The sequence below is a fragment of the Cryptomeria japonica genome, chromosome 6 (assembly GCF_030272615.1).
Source record: "Cryptomeria japonica chromosome 6, Sugi_1.0, whole genome shotgun sequence".
Lineage (NCBI taxonomy): Eukaryota > Viridiplantae > Streptophyta > Pinopsida > Cupressales > Cupressaceae > Cryptomeria > Cryptomeria japonica.
This window is the reverse complement of record NC_081410.1, coordinates 386,454,022-386,476,271: the sequence shown is the minus strand read 5'-3', so window position 1 is coordinate 386,476,271 and position 22,250 is coordinate 386,454,022. Positions and strand designations below refer to the sequence as shown.

At 36.8% G+C, this 22,250-nt stretch overlaps 1 protein-coding gene across 1 annotated transcript; it reads left to right on the top strand.

Moving 5' to 3' along the window:
• Positions 1-10,174: 10,174 nt before the first annotated feature.
• LOC131067368 (cytochrome c) lies at positions 10,175-17,681 on the top strand. Its single transcript, XM_058002336.2, has 3 exons — positions 10,175-10,450; positions 10,586-10,719; positions 17,346-17,681. The coding sequence occupies exons 1-3, from the start codon at positions 10,339-10,341 to the stop codon at positions 17,436-17,438; spliced, it is 339 nt and encodes a 112-aa protein (XP_057858319.1). The 5' UTR covers positions 10,175-10,338; the 3' UTR covers positions 17,439-17,681.
• Positions 17,682-22,250: the final 4,569 nt, after the last annotated feature.

Below are 22,250 nucleotides of genomic sequence, written 5' to 3'. Positions count from 1 at the left end.
TGAATAACTTATTCCTCCCCTTATTCATCACATTCTTTATGTGTCTTTTACCGACATCTTTATACTCACCAAATCATACTTCTTAAGATATGACAACATCACACTGAATCAAAAAATAAATTTCTTGACATCAATGACAAAATAATAATATTAAGACAGTAAACATCCTTAATCAGTTATATCCATAGTCATCAACAACCTTCTCAATATCCTTATTGAAATGCCAACAATCTCTCCTTGTCTGTTATAATGCCAACAATGTGTGTGTGTGTGTGTGTGTGTATACATACATATATGTATATGTATGTATATATGTGTGTGTATATATATATACACATATACATATATATATGTGTGTGTGTGTGTGTGTGTGTGTGTGTACATATATGTGTGTGTGTGTGTGTATATATATATGTACATATGTATACACACATATATATGTGTGTGATACATATATACATACATGCATATATATATGTATATGTGTGTATGTACATATGTATATGTACATATATGTGTGTGTGTATACATATATATATATATATATATATATATATGTACATATGTATATATGTATACACACACATATATATGTGTGTATACATATATACATACATGGATATATATATGTATACACACACATATGTACACACACACACACATATACACATGTATGTATACACACACACACACACACACACACACACACATATATATACATGTGTGTGTGTGTGTCTACACACACACACACACACACACACACACACATATATATATATATTGTGCTAATTCAATCTGTGACACTTATCAGAGATAGCAAATCTGATATAAATTTCATAGACAAGAATTAGACAACTGAGATTCTAATGTTCATATGACTATAAATTAGTTGATTCATACTAGTTAACATATTTCATTTGTTCTAAACTTCACAATATTACTTCTACCAATTTAGAGCCCACCTGTGAGCCTTGAGTCGGTTATCCAGAGGATGGGTGTTGTATCCAACTGATTCTCCTCCTAGCTGAGTACAGATCTATGCATTTTTAAAATCAAGCAAAGTCACTGTATAATATTGCCCTTCCTAAGTCCCCTATATGCAATATGCAACAAACTAACTGAGATGATTCTTTTCTCTCCTCAAATTTTCCCTTTTTCCTTACTTTTGGGGCTGCATATTATTTCTCTTATGGTTGTGTGTGTAATAAACAATGACTATTCCCCTCTTATGTTGGTTGGGCATTTTTTTTCCCTACCTTCGTGGCTAAGTGTTTCTTTGTTTTAATGAATAAGTGCCACAACATAGTTTTGACTGCCTATGAGAGACACGTCTCCCTCTCCCTCATAGCCCTATTAATGCATATATATATAAAACTCCATCTACATGAACAATATAATAACAATCATCAAAACACATGCATAGTCATAAATAAACGTTTAAAAAACAATCTTCCTCTAAATCAAATAACATCAATTATGAACACTTAGTAAGAATTCATTAGTCAAATTTAATCAAGCAGTCGATTTAAAGACATTTTAAACACTCATCTATGCGAGATGCATTTAATAAATTCTAATGTGGTGTGTGAGATTCCATCTCCATACCGAATTCGAAAAGCTAAAACAACTCTACCTGAACCAAGTTCTCGCCTTCATCCACGTTCACCTGTTCCTGCATTCACTTGCACTCGATTGTTCATTAGCAATGACAATCCCAAATTTTTCATAGTAAAACAATTTAAATCATTCATTCCCATTTAAATTTCTACTTCCATTCAATTTCATTTCATTATCCATCTAATTCAATTTCATTTTCATTTTCAATTTCCATTTCATCCATATAACATAAAATATAAATAATTTTCCTAACTTAATAATTGCAATTAGATATAAATAAAAACAGTATGTGACATTTGGAAATATGATGCTCAATTGAAATGTTATACCTTCTTTATGAATTTCATTTGTCTTGAAGTCTTTATAAAAAGTTTTATGTTGTCATGTAGGAATTCATGGATGTCTTCATAATAACTTGGTCATGGATGCCATCTTCAATGCTTGAAATATGAATATTTGACCTCTCCTTCACTACCCCGATGATACTTGATTCCTTGCTCACTTGAATTTCAATTTGTCTTGAGGAATTGTTATTGAGAAATGATTGATAGTTGTTTCAAAGGAGGGGATAAGACTTTCTTTTATACTTATTCTCATAAAATGTGTTGAAAATTACGAAGAAGGCCGACATCGAAAACCATTTCCTACTCAACAATTTTTTACTATTGGAGGGTTAAAAAATGGGCTCTTTTGGTATGGACTATAGCACCTAGCACCATGGTCCAGTCCATCTAGGCTGTATTAAGGTCCAAGAAGTACAACAAATAACGAGGATCATAGATTTGACATTGGTGTGAGTAGAATTTGGCATAATCAAGGTATAAAATGTAGAAATGCCAAAGTGAGGCTCAAGTGAGTGTAAAATTGTATGTATATATTTTATGACACTACATTTAGCACCCACTTTAGTGAAAGTATGAACGTACACTCATACTCTAAATAAAGTACATAATAGCATCAAAATATTTTCATCAAGATATCAAAGAGATGAGAAGCACCAAGGCCCTAGGGACTTAGGATCTCATCAATCTGATATTAGGATAAAAGGAACAACACATGGAGAAAGAGGATGAATGCATGACTTATTGGTCTAGTAAGGATCTACTTACTATGAGTCATGTTAGCAAAGAGAGAAAATATCAACTACAAAATGGGTGCTACAACATCCACCAAGCACAAAGATTACAAAACAAAGTCCTAGTTTGCAAAGTAATCCAAACAAAGATTGACTACAAAATGGGTGCTACAACATGCACCAAACATGTCATGGTGTGTGATCAAAGTGTGAAAATGAAACCTCGGTGGTGTGTGCATAAATTGTAACAAATAGAGGAGTGTATGCCCCCACGTTAAACAATTTTGTACACCTTACTAAGAGAAATTGATTTAAGGTAGCATACATGTATCCAACAGGTAAGCACGCTAGAACAATGAAATTCCTCAAAGCTTAGGAAAATAAAAGGCAATGGTCATAAGACACATAAATAGAGCACATAAGGGATCCACTATCTTAGGTCAGTATGTATATCAAATAAATCATGTATATAAAGTATGATTGTATTGAATTGACATCATTCCCCAAAGGTAGCAGAACTATGAGCAGAGTGGAAGAAGAACACATAAGATGAACAACAAAAGTATTTTGGGGTCAATAGGGAAGAGACCAAAAGGAAAGATCTCAATGCTTTGCATCATCCCCAAGTAGACAACACAAAAGCACATTTACAACAATAGCACATTTATGACATAACATGAATACGACATATAAAAGAAGTGAGATACAAATAGAAGAATGCCACAATAGGTCAAATGGTCCCTTTGTTGGCTTGAGACAATAGAGAAGCAATGGTCATCCAAAGAGATTTTAACAAAACACAAAGACAAATCAAGTATCACATCATGGGGAAACACATCAGATGCAAGCAAATACATAAAAGAGTCCACTGGACAAGTGAAGCTAGTCTAGCAAATCACCCCCTCCCAATCTTGCTTAAAATAATCAAGGGATGGTGGACAAGATGAAAGAGGGGCCACAACAAGCACAATAGAAGGAGCTATCACAATGCTCTAATGATGAATCACTTTGTTTTTCACGAGGAGCTAGGATTAAAGCTTTTGAAAATCTCAAAGGTATATCATGGCTAATATCAATAACCTCATACATAGCATCAAAATCATTAGTGTCCACATTATTAACATCAACATCATCATCCAAATCAATTACAATTGGATCTCTAACGTATGAAGGAGATGAAGAAGAAAAATCATTTTGCATAGATAATTTAAATTTTTGATGTGGTTGATTAAGATAAATCTCCTCCCTAGGGTTGGGCAAAGGTTGGGAAAATGAGACCTAGTCAATATTCAATGGCTTAGGGAAGAAAATAGTTTGGGAAGTAAGCTCACAAAACTTGGCACAACATCTTGATTGATGTTCTCTCACATTACAATTTCTCTTCTTATGACTCAAAGCTTGGGAAGGTTGGGATTAATCAACATAGGCTTCCTTTATCCCTTTGAAGAAGGAGAAACTGAAGAAACCTTACTAGGTTGAGAGATATAGGATGTTGGGCACTTTTCTCTTTGACCTTTATAAGGTGTAGGAGGTGGGATTGTAACATATATAGGGGGAATAGGAGGGGTAGAAAGAAGTCTAGGTTTGGGATGCGAAGGAGGAATATCCATATTCATAGGTGAAGAATCATTATACTTACTCAAGGCCAATATCTTTTCATGTTTGAATTTTTGATAAGATAAGAAAATAATATGTTGACATGAATGCAAAGGTTCAATTTTTTTAGGCCAAAAGCAATCAAGGGTGAAGTTTCCAACTCTTGCTAAGGGCTGATAAAGGCTACAATTAATCATTATAATATGCCAATTGTGAGGGAAATTCAAAAATTTATGGATGGTAGAGGGTATAAATTTTATGAAATTGAGCCAAGGGTGTCCCAAATTCACATAAAATTGGTTTGATTTAGGGATAACGACAAAGGTAACATCTAAGCACTTAGTACCAACCTTTATATGAAGGGTGATGGAACATATAGTGGGACAAGTGAAACCATCATGCAACTTGATCATAACATCAAATTTATCATATGTATCTTGATATAATTATTTTGTATAAAGATATTTTTTAGTGATAACATTTACCATACATATTGGATTAATGAGCACTCCTCATGAGAGATTTCCTTTAATCTCTGTAGTAATGTATAATGGTCCATCAAGTGTATTAATAATCTTTCTTGAGTCAAAGGTGATATGAGGTTCACACTTGGATTTAGTTTTCTCAATGAAGTAGACAACATTGTTGGCTCTAGTAGACATATCACTAGCAACTATAAAGCTTGGGTCTTTATATTCAACAATATTGGTAGAATGAGAGGCAAAAGATTGATAGAGATTTGAAAATTTTGATTAGGACGTGCCACATATTTATTTCCTTTGTCATTCACACCCTCAACTGCTATAGTATTAGAATCAATAAGATCTTAGATTATATGTTTCAATTTATAACATTTCTCAATATCATGGCTGACTTGATGATGGCATAGGCAAAAGGCTTTAGGATCAAAGGAAGGTGGAAAAGGCTTGGAGGTATCTATGGAATGGACATGAGGAAGCTTCATCACATTAGAATTAATCAATTTAAGCATGATATTATAGAATAATTAAGAAAGAGGAGTGAAATTACTACGTATGAAATTTGATGATAAAGGGGCTACAACTAGTGTTATAGCTACCACTTGAGAATCAATATGATTAGAAGAATTATTAGTGATCTTCATAAAATTCTTATTTTGTTTTGGAAAATTTTGGAAAGATTAATGATCATTTTCATTCTTGCCAATTGGAGCTAATGATGAAGAGTATTCAAATTGAATCACTTGAAGTTGGTAATTATGAAGTGTTGTGCATAATTGTGTGAAAGATGCACAATAAAAAAACAAGAGCTTATCTCTAATATCGTTTTGCAAACTATTAATGAAAAATATTTGAACATCACCATTAGACACATGACAAGCAATTTGTGAATGCAAATATTTATATCTACTAATGAAATCAGTCACTTTTTCCTTAACTCTTTATTTACAATGCATCAAATCAATCAATGTAATTTGAGGACCAATAATTTATTTTAAAAATCTTCCACAAATGTATTAGACAATTTATGAAAATAATCAATTGAATGAGGAGGCAAGGAGCAAAACCATTGCAAATATTTTTATCTTAAGGTATGGGTGAATAGTTTTGCCACGAGTCTATGTTCATGCAAGAAGTCACTATATAAAGTTTAAAATGTTTTCACATAAGTTTGGGGGTAACCTTTCCATTATATGTCTCCAAACGAGGAACCTCCATGTATTGTGAGACAAGAGTACAAGTGATGTTATCAAAAAGTGGGCTAGCGGTATCACATATATGAATATTGAATTTGGATTGGGTTATGGAAGTCAACTATTGTTGCAAAGATAAAACATTTTGGACCAAATTATTTATAGTGGTTTTGGTGGATGAATTAGAGTTGGACATGTTAGATTGTGATGGAAGTGTAACATTATGATAGGTAGGTGGAGCATTGGAATAATTAGGTGGAGCGTTATGGTAAGCGGGTAAAGGAGATAGTTGGGAAACAAATGGAAGGCTAATATAAGGAGGTATGTAGCAATATTAATTGATAGGGTTCCCCCCATTGACTAAAATGTGTAGCATTAAAATTTTGTGTAGAGGTGCCCATGATGGAAGATGTATATGCAGGCACATTAGGCAAAGATGTAGGAATGGAATGATCAACTTGATTTGTAGGATTGAAATGATTAACAGTTCAACACAACTTATAATCGGGATAACACATTTGTCCATAATATGAGCAATACTATGCAACACATTCACACCTTGTTCATCACTTTGAATCATCCTCCTCAAACCCTCAATCAGGAGGCTTGCTTCTCCACCCAAGTGTTTTGACTCATCCATTGTTGAAGATTATTGAATTTCTAGTCAGGTTCCCCAATTATTCAATAGTCACTTGAGTTAAAGAGTCATCCTCATCACGAGGATCATGAGGGGAATTGTTCTCCGTATTGATAGGTATTTCTTGTGCAAAAATAAAGGATTCACCCAAGTTCCCATGGAATAGATTAGTCAACTTAGGCTCAATACCCTTATTATTTAAACTTTGGAAAGCCATAAGTCTATAAGTTCTTCTTACTAGGATGGACTCAAGGAAAAGTGTCGTGAAACTCATACACATAGACGACAAAGCTAATGAAATAGATTTGTACCCACGATTCCTCTCATACAATTGATAATGAAAGCAAAATAATTGATTGAACAATGAATTTTTCTTATAGAATGATCAATTAACCATTAATTAAGCAAAATGCATTATCGCAGTGATAGATTTGAACAATGAATGCTTCTAAATCTGAAAATGATATGCAATAAAAATAAGATTTGAGCATATAAGTAAGAAATTATGCAATGCACAAGTCAAGTTCACCAAAAATTTTAATGTGAAAAATGGATGTTCACTAGTCTAAACATTCAAACTAGGAATCAAACCCATTTACAACACACTACCACATTAAGGTGAAATGAAATTCAATAGGGTCAACCTCAAACCTATTGGAAAGGGCTTGGCGAAGCTATTGAGATCTCTTTCACCTTATTTGAGTTAAAATGGATAAGATAGAACAAGAACTAGGGCTAATGATGCAAAATTGAGAGAAATTACCATGAACAAAGAGTTTTAGAATAGATATGAAAACACTGAGTATATATTTGGAAATGGGAAGCAGAGAGGAACTTGTATTTGAATTTGAGCTTGAAAATGCCAAACTATGGGGCTAGGCGACCTATTCCTGAAGGTGTCAAATTGATGTCAAAAATAGTTTTGGGATCAGACTGTTGCTCAGAATCTCCTCTTGAAATTTCATCAAAAAAGTGTCAAACATTGTTTGTCGATTGCTAATGTCTAGGGTTTTTTGGTTCTCCAAAATCTAGTTCAATTTGTCTCAGTCTATATTCTAGATTTGTATTCCTTCTCTTCATAACATGTCCCTTGCACACACAAGAGAGGAAAAATGTTGTTGGGTTGATAGGATTTTGCCTAGGTTTGGAATTAATCCTACGATGAATGAAATAGAAAAGAGTTGGATGCTGAATTGAGATGTTATACCTTCTTTATAAATCTCCTTTTCTTTGAAGTCTTCATAAAAAGGTTGATCTTGTCATGTAGGAATTCATGGATGTATTGATAATAACTTGATCACAGATGCCATATATAATGCTTGAAATCTGAATATTTGACCTCTCCTTCACTACTCTAATGATACTTGATTGATTGCTCACTTCAATTTGAATTGCTCTCGAGGAATTATAATTAAGAAATGTTTGAGAGATGTTTTTAAGGAGGGGATAAGACTTACTTTTATACCTATCCTCATGAAACGTGTTGAAAATTATGAAGAAGGCTGACATAAAAAACCATTTCCCACTCAACAATTTTCAACTATTAGAGGGTTCAAAAAATGGGCCCTTTTGATATGGACTATGGCTCCTAACACCCTAGTCTAGGAGGACTATAGTGCCTAGTGCTATGGTCTAGTTCATCTTGGCTAAATCAAGGTCCAGAAAGAAAAGCAGAGAATGAGGATCCCAAATTTGGTACTTGTGTGAGTTGAATTAGACACAATTAGGGCATAAAAGGCAGAAATGCCAAAGTGAGGCCCAAGTGAGTGTGGATTTGTATGAGGATACAATTTAAGACATTACAATACCAAGTAATACAAGATACTTATTTTCCCCATTCACGAGCATCCTCAAGTTTATCTGAGTGACAATTTGAAAGCGAATGTTAGTTGGGTGCAACCTGATACAGATTGGACCAAAGTAAACTTTGATGAGGCATCTTGTGGAAATATGGGTAAATCTGGGGCATGCTGTGTAGTTAGAGATCATGAGGGGAATACCTTGGCCTTGACAATAATTTTTTTTGTAGAGGCAACCAACAATGAAGCTAAATTCCAAGCTATCATTTTGGGCTACAAACATACAAATTGCTAAAAACGGACTTCATCCATATCAAGGGCGACTCTTTGATCACCATTGACACCATTTGCAATAAATCAACTCTTAACTAGAAACTCAATAAATTTGTCTAGGATGAATGGGAAATTTATGCCAATTCACAAATTTAAAATATCATGTCTACCAAATCACTATTGATGTGGCCAATTACATGGCTAACTGGGTAATTGATTTGTATTGTCAAGAGATGGTCTTGGACATGTTGAACATTGAAGACAATGCTCTCATAACTCCATCACATGTAAACAAGTATACATCTAACAAGAATAAAGATTAATTATAACTTTAAAGTTGATGTGTATGAAGAGGAAATACAAAACAGTTGGAGAACTGCAAATGTGATTTGCAATTATTGCAACCTTCCTACAAAATGTTTTTGTTGATGGCTTCTCCTCACATAATTGTGTTAGCTTCCTAAAAATGGATACCATGATTTCTTTAACAGTGATGAAGAGACAAATGACATTTATGGATGATATTATTGAGGCCAAAATGAAGAGAATTTCAAAGTGAGGGGTTATGTGGTTTTGTATGCCATTAAAATGTTATTGGGAAACATGTACATACATTCTTCACACAAATATCGTGTGAATACTAATGTGGCTTCAATGATCCTTGTGGTATTACTAGACTTTGTAGAAGACAAGGAATGTGTTAAGGCATTAATACAAAAAATGGTGAGGGCAAAGTGGTGTGGAGTGTTGAATTACCTCGACAATGTAATAGTTGATATTGTTATGCAACCAAACAACATTATTTGGCCTTGCTTAACGCACAACTATAATGAGCCATGGATCCCATTTAGCTAAATGAGGCATAAGATTCTTAAGGTGGTTGTTGGGATCACCAATGCTGATGAAGTGGACAAATCCTTTGCTTGGGACTATGAGTTTGAGGCTAAAGGGGTGTTGGACGATTGTTGTTAGGGCTTGGTGAGGTCACTCTATATAATGTTTTATAGCTTTTGATTTTGCAAATAATGTCATATATGTATATAGGGACATTTTGTCCATCAACCTTCATAAGATCAGAGTATATGTATACAAGGACATTTTGTCCATCGATCATTTTATTTATAATTCTGATAATACAATATGAAACCTTATACATATGGTTCCTATATAAACAATTAAAAAAAAAATTTGCTGATAACCAAACATATACAACACCGGACTGAAGAAAGATGTATGGAAATTTTCTATCAAAAGACACACATTTATTAAAGAAATATAAAATTTCAATGTAAAGGTTCCATTGATAAAAAAAAAAGTGCTTTTTATTTGCTTTCTAATATAAGATACGTTATAAAAAATTATGAAATTCTAAAGTGTTCAATTGGCAAAATCTTAGTTTTTATTCTCTAGAATATAATTATTCGAGAAGCATCTAAAGTAGAGGCGGTCAAATTTATATGGTCCAAGACTTAATATAACACGAGATTAATTGTTTGCTAGTTGGGGTTGCGTGGAGCACAAGGTTGTTGAATAAAGAGACGAAAGCTGTTATCGAAAAAGAAAAAAAAAGAGACGAAAGCTGTTAAAAAGGGCACAGGCAGACAGACGGCGACATAATTGACGAAGAAAAAACACAAGGAGAACGAGAAGGAGAAGGAGAAGGATCAGCATGGCAACCTTCGAAGAGGCTCCTCCTGGCAATGAAAAGTCTGGAGAGAAAATTTTCAAGACTAAATGTGCACAGTGTCATACTGTAGATAAGGGTGCTGGCCACAAACAAGGTATGTTTCGGCATACATTTTTCAGTTCAAATGCAAGATTTTTGTGTTTTAAATAAAAATCAGAACTTTAGATCATTTGGGTATTTTTTATTTTGGTTAGATCTATGAAATATATAACGTTGTTTGTTTGTGCAGGGCCAAATCTTAATGGGTTGTTTGGAAGACAATCTGGAACAACTGCTGGCTATTCATATTCTGCTGCTAACAAGTCAAAGGCTGTGATATGGGGAGAAGACACCCTTTATGAGTATCTCCTCAATCCGAAAAAGGTAGGCATGATGTTTCATTGTATTTGCTTGTTTTTAAGTGTTTCAGTGGATTGTTTTATTTTATTGGCTCTGTGGTTTGTTTTTATTTTCGTTTAACTCGTGATCATGTTGGTTCACTGGATCGTTTTATTTTTTAAAATAAGTTGAAATCCCATAGGTAGATCTATTATTACCGCTCAAGCCTTACAGATCGAATCTGAGAAAATCTAAAATTAGGCTTAATACTTTATATCCGAAGTGGAATCAGGGAAATTCCTCTTTCTTTGCTTATCTTTTGAAGATCAAAATTTGAAATTTTTGGAAGATCCTATCCGACACAAACAAAATCTGGAAAATGATATTGACAGAATGTTCTCATGACCCAATCAGCATTGTCAGATGTGCTCAAAGAAAAAATAAAAATAGACTTGCTTGTCAACTGAGGCTTAATAGCCGTGAAAGTCATTAGAGGCTCTCCACTGGCCCAAGATTATGTCCTCCTGTGATCACGAGCATGCAAAATTTTCAAGACATTTATCGATATCTTTTTATAGCTACTTTCGTTTTCCTTTCCTTTTTACCTCTTGCATTGCATATGCAGAATAAATAACCAAAAAATTAATTTTGCATTTTCTTCTTCTTTTTTTGTTTAACCTTCTGATTTTTTGGGGTAATTTTAATCTCTGCTTAAGTTTTTATTTCAGCAAATGTAAAGTTTACAGTTTACATCAATAGAAAAACAGAATAATATGTACTGCAGATGGAAATTTTGCAAGACTTTTTAATTCTCAATGAAGTGGTTTCCCTCAACATTTCGTCATGGTATCAACTTGTATGGGATGTTGGGTCGCAAAATCTAAACTTGTGGCCAGAGTTTGATGATACTTAGGAGTTAATTGATCTCAAAGTTGCAAGGCACTATGCATGATCACAAAATTATGTGTTCATCAATGTGTAAGTTTTTTCCTTTTGGTTGACTGAATGGAGTTATATGTGGATCAATTCCTCTCTACAATAGACAAACTTGACAACCTGTGAAAGGAAGCGAGTGGCAAGTATGCTCAACTCTAGTGGATGCTTACCATGCCACATCTACCATTCAACTTTGCTACATTAGTAGCTCTTATTTTCCCCTTGTAGATTTTTCTCCCCTGACTCCCAACATTTATGGTTTTGGTAGGCAATGACATACTATGGTACATAGTTTCTATTGGCATTCCTTGTAATGTCCCCTTCTGGATTTGCCCTAGACTTTGCCTTAGAATTACGATTCGGGTAAAACCTGATTTACATCCACAAAGATAATGACTACTGTTATCATCTGTCTGATATAATGAATCTGGATCTTATTTAGTATAGGCCTGTTCCAGTTCATACTTCTGCTCCACAATAGTCTTCCCTTTGATCTGTATTTGTGTCCCTTTTTACTGATCGCTCCAGATGCTTTTTGTCCTGCTTCATGCCTTCATTTGCAGGGCGATAGGTTGTTCTTATATCCTTTTATTGGGTGGAGAGGTGCGTCTCTTCCCATGTGTTCATTTGTAAGAGTTGTCCCTTGGCTATGCGCATCTTTGCCCTTAACTAATCCTTGGGCGATCGCACCTGTTGGTAATTAATCCCCACACTTCTGTCATGTGATCTTTGCTGTTCCTTAGCCTAATGTCATGCGATCCTTGCTACTTCTTAGTTCATTCGATATTGTGCTTGGATCTCTGCCTGGTCGCTGATGTGGCTTCTGGAAAGTTCACAGGCCTGTAACTTTCACGTGAGAAAAATCGTTACGTCTTATCACTAAGACAATTTTCTGTTGCTGCCATCTTCTACTCATGATGGGGTCGTGACATTCCTTTATTTTTTTGCCTTGCCCTCCATGTGCAAAGTAGTCATTTTGGCGTTTTTAGGTAGGGATTATAGCTGTAATGGTTGTTTGCCTTTCTAAATCTTATACCATGTCTATCCGGTCAAAAGCTTAATTATGCCAAAGGTGTATTGGACTCACATAATGGATGCAAAAATGTCTGTCAATAAAAACTAGAAGCATTTAATTTGGTGTGTTTGTGACACTTGAATGCATGAAAAACAAAAAAAATATTTTATTTATTTTCTCCTCTCAACTACCACTCAGTTTGAGTTTAACCGATCAATCAATTATGTCTATCTCCATCATATAATCCGTTAACTTCGTAATTATCTCAACTTTAATATTATAATAATAAAAATAAATAATTTGTTTTTTTTGCTTGATAATATGTTTTTTATTTATTCGAAATAGAAAAGAGTACATCCATGGAAAATCTAAACTATCAGACAAAAAGCAAATCACCCCAAAACCACCCAACTTCAACCCAGTTCGCCAATACAGACCAAAAAACCCCCAAAAACTGTGTACCCATCCAAATGCGTACTCAAAAATTCGCATTCACAGTTTCAATTTTCAGACAGGACTATTCAAACCCTGTGAAGCTACCCTATTACATCCAGTACAGAAATAAAGTATGCAGGCCAAATTAAACCAGACCATAAACAGTTTAACTTTCAATTCAAAAAGAGAAAGAAAATTCATGCACCTTGAGAGCTCCCTTCATCTGCATTGCCAGTCAGCTTGCTTGACCTCTTTCTCTTTCGCGATTATAACACTCTACCTTCAACTCTTTCTGCTTCCACCTTAGCTTGTTGAATCACTTCGTCAATCACTGTAATCTGCACAAAAATCTTCAATGCTTCTCACCCTTGTTTGGCTTCCTCCCTACGGTGTGCCCTGCCACAATCTTCCGGCCATCAAATAAAGGACAGCGGTTTCCTGAAGCGTTCATGAGGCGCCACTGCAAATCCCTCCCTCACATCAATTCCTACCCTCAGAATTACCCATTCCAGAATTGAGTCCATGCCATCTAAGTAGTCTGTGCAATATTGTCTCCATCACCGACTAGTTCACCAGCATCCAATCCCCACGCCATGATTAGTGAATACACATCCATGTTCGTTCAATACCTGTGCCTCAAATTGCCAAAAACCTTCCCCAAGATTTTAATTGCACACACTTAACTAGCTGTTCGTCCTGAAAAAGAAACATCCCTCATAGTCTTCTTTCTGTAACATCTCCAAAGAATGGGCACAATTGCTTCTTAGACTTCAGCGTAAAATTTGCCTCCACGATCCCTCTGCAAGCAACTACTGTCACCTCACACCTCACCAACTCAACAACTTCTTCAGGAAGAAAAGTTGCCAAAACATCGGGCAGTGAGAACAAATAAATGAGCTTAATGACTGTAATTCCCTCCCGCATTAAGTGCATTGTCCTCCACATACCGCTGCCCTTTTCTCGCCCCCTGCTTCGGACAGAGCAATTAATGAATATAGCAGAGCCATACTCTGAGAAAGCCTTCAATTCAATCCCCTCGATCACTCAACGAAATCCTTCGTGGCCAATAGTTAATTTCACTTATTTATTTGCCAACTTTTCAAGGTTAAAAATCCCACTAAGTTGGCCATTGTACATCTGCGTCATCTCCACCCCACCATCTCGTGACAAAACTATCCAACTTACAGGCCACGTTGGATGAAAGGTCCGCCACCCCATTTCCTGCTCTACGAATATGAGATATCCGGAAATCCTGGAGAAAACAAAGCCTGAAACAAATAATCGAAATGAATTTATTAATTTTCCAACTTGGTGAAGTCCTTTTCGCAATTTCTTCCACCACAACTTTCGAGTCCCCCTCTAAGTGTACCTTCGGGACCTTCATATTACTTGCCAGTTCCACCGCAAGCAAAGCAGCCTGCACGTCAACCTCATTATTCGTGCCATCTTGCAACCTCTGCGCCCCTTTGAACAGCACTTTGCCTTCCTCATCACGAACCACACACCCTGTGTTTGAAATACCCGGATTTCCCCTTGAAGCGCCATCAATATTGATCTTGATCCACCCTTGCTCCGGTTCAGTCCACACCTCATCAGAACCCTTTCCACCCTAGAAGGAGAATTAACTGTAAAGAACCCATGAACAGATAAATAAAATAAATAAATAATATATTAATATTTTAATATTAATTACAATATCATAATATAATAATAATTACTATATACGAATACAATAAATTTTTAAGTGGATTGATGAACAAATATGATATCTTTCGGTGTACTTTACCTATATTCCTCTAAAGATAGGTACGCTAGTTGTTATCTACATCTCTATGACTTTATTGATCTGGGATAGGATGTTTGGTTAAGAATTTATTTAAAGTTAATTTTTATTTACCTAAAAGTGAATTAGCTGGAAAATTCTACTACTAAATGAAAAGGTGTTGAACATTCATGTTTACCTGTTAAAAGTGATTTTTCAACGTCATGTCTGATCCCATGATGATGTTTGAAGTGTGCTTTTGGTGGTTGGGAGTAGCGGGTAGTTTGTTAGCAAGGAATCTTCAATCTTAGAAACATTTGAGTGGTGATATTTTTCTTTTAAATGAGATAATTTCAAGATGATGACAAGAAGCCTTCTCCTAGCATTCAAAGTTGGTTGCTAGATTGTTGGGAAGGACTAGTTCAATTCTTCAATTTTGGTTAGACAAAAGCCTGCTTTTAGAATGTCGTATTTAAACCGTAGCATCAAAAATCCTTTTCAGGAATAAATTGGCAAATCAAAAGATAAATACATTTCCAAATAAATGTGATATAAAGGGGATAAATTTCGGTTAGGGTTTGAAAAATGGGAAAAATAGGGTCAGGGTTTTCAAAAAAGGAAAAGAAAATTGTCACCAGAATTTTGTATCAAAAATTGGGAAAGATCAGCAAAAAGTGGAATAAATTTTGATTATGTGGTAGATCTGATTCTTGTTGATATTTAAAAATTGTGAGTACTGAGGAAAAACTGGGATAACCCTGACCCTAAACCAACCATAGCAAAGGGCTAGTGCAAATCTTAGGAGCATGATGCTAGACTGTAGGAAAGGACCAGCTGAAATCTGTTTAGAATTTTTACGCTTATGAGTTTTGTAAAGGGTACCTCAAGTTTCGCTAGTTAAAAGGCTTGCTTTTAGAATGTTATATAAGGAGTGTTATAATTACCTTTAGTTGGATGATGATACTCTCCACTCATAAAGGCCTTCATTAGTCTTAAAGGTTGTCTTCCATTCATCTCCAGCCCTTATTCTAAGATTGAAGATTCCTTGCTAACAAACTACTCAATGACTGCTTTTTAACTTAAATAGCTCGATGGTTGTTGGCATAGACTATTAATTATTTATTTTGAAGTTCCGCCTCAGGGTCTAAATGTTTTTAGATGATTGGATGATGCCATCCTTTTCGTTTTAAAATTTGACCAGTTAAAAGCACCGAGATACTTGAATTTCTTTAATTTATGTATATTATTCAATTGATTCTAATTTCAGAAATATACAGAAGCTGGTAGTTAGCTTATGCTTTTGCTATGATGTGTTTAATATTTAATTAAATAATTTTTCTCACTTGAATGTTATTCAACATACTTAACATGGTTTAAATCAATGAATTTCTGTTCATTTCTTAACCAAAATCTGCCTGGTAGTTGCACCTGGCCTCATCCATTTGACTTGAGGCCACAAGATTTAAACGCTGGTAGATGGATTGACTAACCACCCCCACAGTACTTTACATTGCACCTAAATCTGTTGTGCTGTTTTGCATCATTATATTGTTATCTGCCTGAAATGTCTTTTCTAGTAACTGAACTTTGCAGATTGCATGCCATCACTCTTCTTATTCTCCTTAGGAAGTGATGCTCTACGCTGCCTCAATCGTCATTCCTAGTTAGGTACATGTGCTGGATTGGAAGTGTAGAGCATGATTTTTGAAGGCGAATGAGAAGAGTGATGGCATTTGTTGGGTTGAAATTATAGGATGACTTCAAAAGGGAATTGTTTTGGTTCTGGCAGGCACACAGTTTAAATGCTAGAGTAATATGTTAACATATGCTAAGGATAGCCTCATCTCCAGACTTTAAAAGCTATCAAGTAGGTAAATGGTGATTGTTGTAGAAGAGCAAGTAAAGTGCAAACCTTCAAACTGTTATGTTGTGTTCATTGAATGATTGGATTGTTTATGTGCGCTCTACTAGTATAGAGTTGGTTTTAATAGGGTAAAGAGGATATACCTGTAAGTCTGTAACAATCAACTTAATTCTCTGTGAATTTTTGTAGTGGACTCCAGTTTTAGATGACTTTAGTTAGTGGAGTGCAAACCTTCAAACTGTTGTGTCGTGTCCATTGAATGATTGGATTGTTTATGTGCATCCTACTAGTAGAGAGTTGGTTTTCATAGGGTAAATAGGATATGCCTGTCCTTATCAATCAACTTAATTCTCTGTGAGTTTTTGTAGTGGACTCCAGTTTGAGATGACTTTAAACTTGTGTCTGGAAAGGGATATATTCAAGGCTTGCTGTTACCTCTATTATTGCCTATTTAGAGGCTATTCTGCTAGTCATATTCATTATTCTAATTGAAAGTGTTTGTACTTGTGGGTTGCTTTTTCTAGCTCATGTTTTGCCATTTAATATAATGACCATTTCACATATCGGTGTAAGAAAAGAAAGAGCTGCACGAGCCTCCACAGAAAATTTATATTTTGTCCGTTTCACTGACTTATTTCCATTTTTGTCTGTTTATGCAGTACATTCCTGGAACTAAGATGGTGTTTCCTGGTTTGAAGAAGCCACAAGATCGTGTTGATCTGATTGCTTACCTCAAGCAGTCCACATCCTAGTTTAGTTAGTCCTTGTATCTTTTCAAAACATGCTCATTGAGGGCATTATTCATAGTTAATTGTTTCCACCAATTCATTCGGGAGATTAGGTTAATGTTGGACAGAACTCTGCCCCATTGTTGAGGTGATAACTTCTTTTAATAAAATGGTTCATAAGTGCCCAAAATGGGTTCTCTTTTGTAACACTGAATTTATGTTATAAGATGACAGTATCGAGCAATGCAAATTTTCATGATTAGAAAAGCTTATATTGCCAATGAAATGTTTGTTCAATATCAATTGATCATCAATTTTTTTTAACTGGTTTGGGTTTTTTTGACTTTAAGACTTCAAGAAACTTAGGATGGATCTTTTATTTTTAAATAATTTGGAGTGGAAGTTTCATTTATGATATCAGTTCACTCTATTTTCGCGAAATAATTTTAAGTGGTAACTACATTCATGATGTGAGTTCAAACCATCTTAGTTAAATCCTCGGCAGCTTAATTTAATAATTTGTAAAGAATTCGAAGGTGTTTCTTTGTTTTGTATGCGTAATTATGATATTCAAGGATTTTTAGTTTAATGTACAATTAGGATCACTTTCCAGTGCCTCTTTTTAACACATCTACATATTGGTAGCAAAAAATAATGTATGTACATAAAATATGATTGAAGCTTGTTACCACTGCGCAATTAAAGTAATGTGTGGTGTATGGCCGGAACAAATGTCGATGCGTGAAAAAGCCTTCGTTATAGTGTGATTTGCAATTTTAGAGTTAGTCATTTCTTTCCATAAACCTTTGATACAGTTATGGTAACAACTTTATTTTTAAAATACAAGAAGTCAGTTTAAACCATTGTTACTAACTCTTTCCAACTCCCCAGAATCATTCGCATTATTTCTGGCTTTTAGTGACAGCTAGAGGATGATGACAAGGAAAAAAGGCTGTTTGCTCGTAAATGTCATTTGGTAAGAATTATTGAACTAAGGCTAAGGGAAATTTAGATTCGAAGTTGATGGAGTTTTTGAGAATCCTCAAAAGAGCTGGAGTTTAAGAAAAGAAGCTTTGATCATGGTTGGAAAGAGCTAAGAAAAATGTTTTGTTAGACTGATCTTGAGCCTTCAACAATTTTTCCACTTGAGATTTTTGAGTTCCTCTGAAACTTTTAATGTTTTTCTCTTGATGTTTGTACCTGAATCCTTTCCTGCAAAGAATATGCACTACTTCCAACTGGAGGCACTGAGGGGTTTCTGTTGCGTGTAAAGCACAAGGAGATTACAGGTCAGGTAGCTTTGCCTTTACCAAGATGCAGGTATAAATTTTTGAAATTCAGACGAATGGAACGACTTCAAGGAACATTGAAGGTCCGACAGATCCATGGCCTATCTTTTACGATGGTTAATGCACATGGTAACTAGTTTCCAGAATCAACTCCTCAAAAGCTAGTGTCCTATAGGTCAAAATCTGTGTAATGATGCATTGCAGATAGAACCATCTTGTCAAATAAGAAAAGAGAAGATCTGATTGGTAGTGGGGAGCAAATACCAAAAGCTTTGCTCAAGATCTCACATTGATGGCTAACAAATAGTACTATTTTTACAGCTGTGACACCAGACTTGGCAGAGGAGAAGAGGCTAAGTTTTGAGGTAATTGATGTTCTTGAAGCAAACCTGTGAAACCTTCCAAATCATCTGCAGCCGTTAGCTACAGCTCTTAACCCTTTTAGTTCCTGATAATTGTTTTGAACCTCACAACTAATGATTTTGATGATCAGTTCTTACAAACAGTTGACGTCTAGGGCACTCATTTTACATGTCAACTGTAAGAACCGAACATCCTCTTTCCCATTTAGGGTATATTGTTAATGAGAGGCAGCCGAGACTGGGAGTATGTTGGCGGCATTATTGTACACGGGAATAACATTAGTTAATTATGTGTAATTGTTTTGGTTAGTTGGCAACCGAGGGGTGGTAGTTGTAGTGCGACAGTTGGCGTTCGCACCCCTCGGTACCCTTTTATACTTCGGAATGTAACTTGTAACATACACTTAATTTGGGAATAGAACATCTGATATACTTCGTCTGTTCTTTATGCTTTAAGTTATTCACCCGAGAGGGCAAACATTTGGTGTCGTTGCCTAGACGTACTCGGGAACGGAAGACACGGATGGCGCACAGACACAATGGGCCTACCTGTTGGTGAAATAAACCCAGAGGCCGACGACGCGCGAACAGAATTTTACACAGGAGAAGACACGACAACGCGAGAATTTTCAATTTTGCTCCAGATAGCCATTCAGACCTACGTCCGATGAGAGGCGGCGGAGGCAGAAATCCCACCAAGTGTCGTGTGGACAGCGTTGGAGGTTAGCCCGACAGTAAACCGGTTGATGAACCACCTCCCCCGGTTGCTTGCACAGGCATCGCTGGCTCAACAGGCCCGCCTGGAAGAGATTGTCCAAGAAGAGCGACGACAACAAATCTTGCAACGCTACGAAGAGAACAGCCGATGGGAAATGGAACGAGATGGCGCCAGGCCAGGAGGGAATTGAACCTTGAACTTCTTATTTTCAAATAAAAGTGTCATTGACACGAGTTGTATTTGAGCAGATGAATTAATAAAAGACATATTTTGATTTATGAATTGTGAGTTATGGGAATGTGCGACAATTAATGCCAAACCTATTGAATAAAGATAGGAATAAAAAACCAGAAACAAACGAGTGGGAGGCCGTGCAGAGGGCCTTGATTTTGGAGTAGCAAGTAGAACGTAGATAGAGGATGAGGCAACTTGTCGAAGGACGACCTGCCGAAGGGGGGCCCGAGGGGAACCAAGGAGGTGTCACGGAGGGTGTAGAGGTCGACGGAAATTTCTACGCATCGCCAGATCATTGTAGGATGCGGAGCCACGAAGAATTTCTAGAAGAAACAAGGTTACGGCGAAATCTAGTCGAGGAGATTCGGGATCAGTTTAGAAACTTATCCCTTACGCCACGGAGTGAAGATCACCAACGGGAAGCAGGAGTGGACGCGTGTGAGAGCGAAGGGGAGGGCAACCGTACGGGTGTAGGTGCCACACAGGACAGGCAAAGCACCATATCTCTAGTCATCCACGCAGGACACACCACCAACGCCATCGGAGGAAGCAGTGCAGGGCCACAGACACAGACACAACCGCCCCCAGGAAGACGACCAGGGATGGTGAGTAAACAAAAATTGCCAAAGTTCACAGAGGACGGCAAGGAAGACCCCTTACGGCACTGCCGTACATGTGAAACCATTTGGTCTGCCAACGGAGTGACAGACCAAAATGACTGGGTACAACAGTTCCCAACCACGTTACGTGGAGTCACCATAGATTGGTACTCCGATGTAGATAAGCAAAAAGTGGCCACGTGGGCCAACCTACAGAAAGAATTCACGGAGGAGTTTCGATTGCTCTGTGATGACAACGAAATTGTAATAGAGATATACAGTACCAAACAAGGTACCAAGGAGACAATACGGGCATACAGCAGGACACTGAAGGAATTGTTGGGTAAAATGGAGAGCCAACCGGTTGAGGGCTTGAAAAAACGATGGTTCGTGGAAGGATTGAAATCCTCCCTATGGAAAAAAATGAAGATTGTACCTCCGACGTCATATGGCGACACCTATAATAGGGCGATGGACCTAGAGCGAATACAAAACATCAAGGAAGAAGAAAAGTAATAAATATTCATCTGACGATGATGAAGATTCTGACGAGGAAAGCAGTAGCGGTGGTGAATCGAATAAAAAGGTACACGCACTCCAAAAGGACATGGAACGAATGCTGAAAGAATTCAAAGCCATGAAAAGGAGTACAAGTAAGACGGAAGAAAATGAAGTGTGGTGTACTGATTGTAGGAGTGACGGACACACCAAGGGGTCCTGTCCCAAGAAGGCTTTCTGCGACATTTGCCAAATTGCAGGACATTTGACAAAGGAATGTCCCTACAATATGAAAACCAGGAACCAACAAGTTCTCTTCACGCAAGAGCAGCCGGCCGCCAGAACTTAGCAAACTGCCAACAATAATGCATCATTTGGCGGATATCGGAACAACCGGCGAGGGGGGAGGACCAATAATAATAGGAGTCGAATCCAATATGATGCAAAGGGACGGCCAATGATCCAGTGCCGAGCTTGCAATCAATGGGGCCACTTTGCTAGAGAATGCACCTCAGAAGAAACTCCACAAATTATGCAAATGGTGTGGGCCTGGAGACCACGATGATGGAACGTGCCCAAAGTCTGGAGTAAACCTGCTCAACATCGATAGGACGGAGGAACGAGTATTGGCAATCACACGGTCACAGGCAAAGAAGACCACATACCCGGACCCTCGCACGGAGAAGTAGCGAGTGCTGGAGGCCAAAGCGGAAGTGGCGAAGGAAATGTTGGCACAAAGGAGCACCCAGGAAGCAGTAAGTACCTCCCGATCTGAGGCAGAGGAGAATATCCCGAAGCAAATGCTATAGATTGAAGTGGCGGTAAAAATAAAGGACCTCCTGGAAACGATGCCGCAATTACGTACGACACTCTTACGTACGGTCCAAGTAACCCCGCACAGTCAGGCAACCCGGAATACAGATGGTACCGACAGAACACCTATAGACCCATTGGTCCTGACACTATACAGTGGCCGACACCCAGCGGTGGTAGAAATGGGAATATTGGGAACCATTATGACTGACACTATCGTCGATGGTGGGTCTGGAGTGAATGTGCTTCCGGAAGAAACCTGGAAGCAGCTTGGCAAACCAACACTATGGCCGTCAACCTTTAACTTACTAGGAGCGGATCAA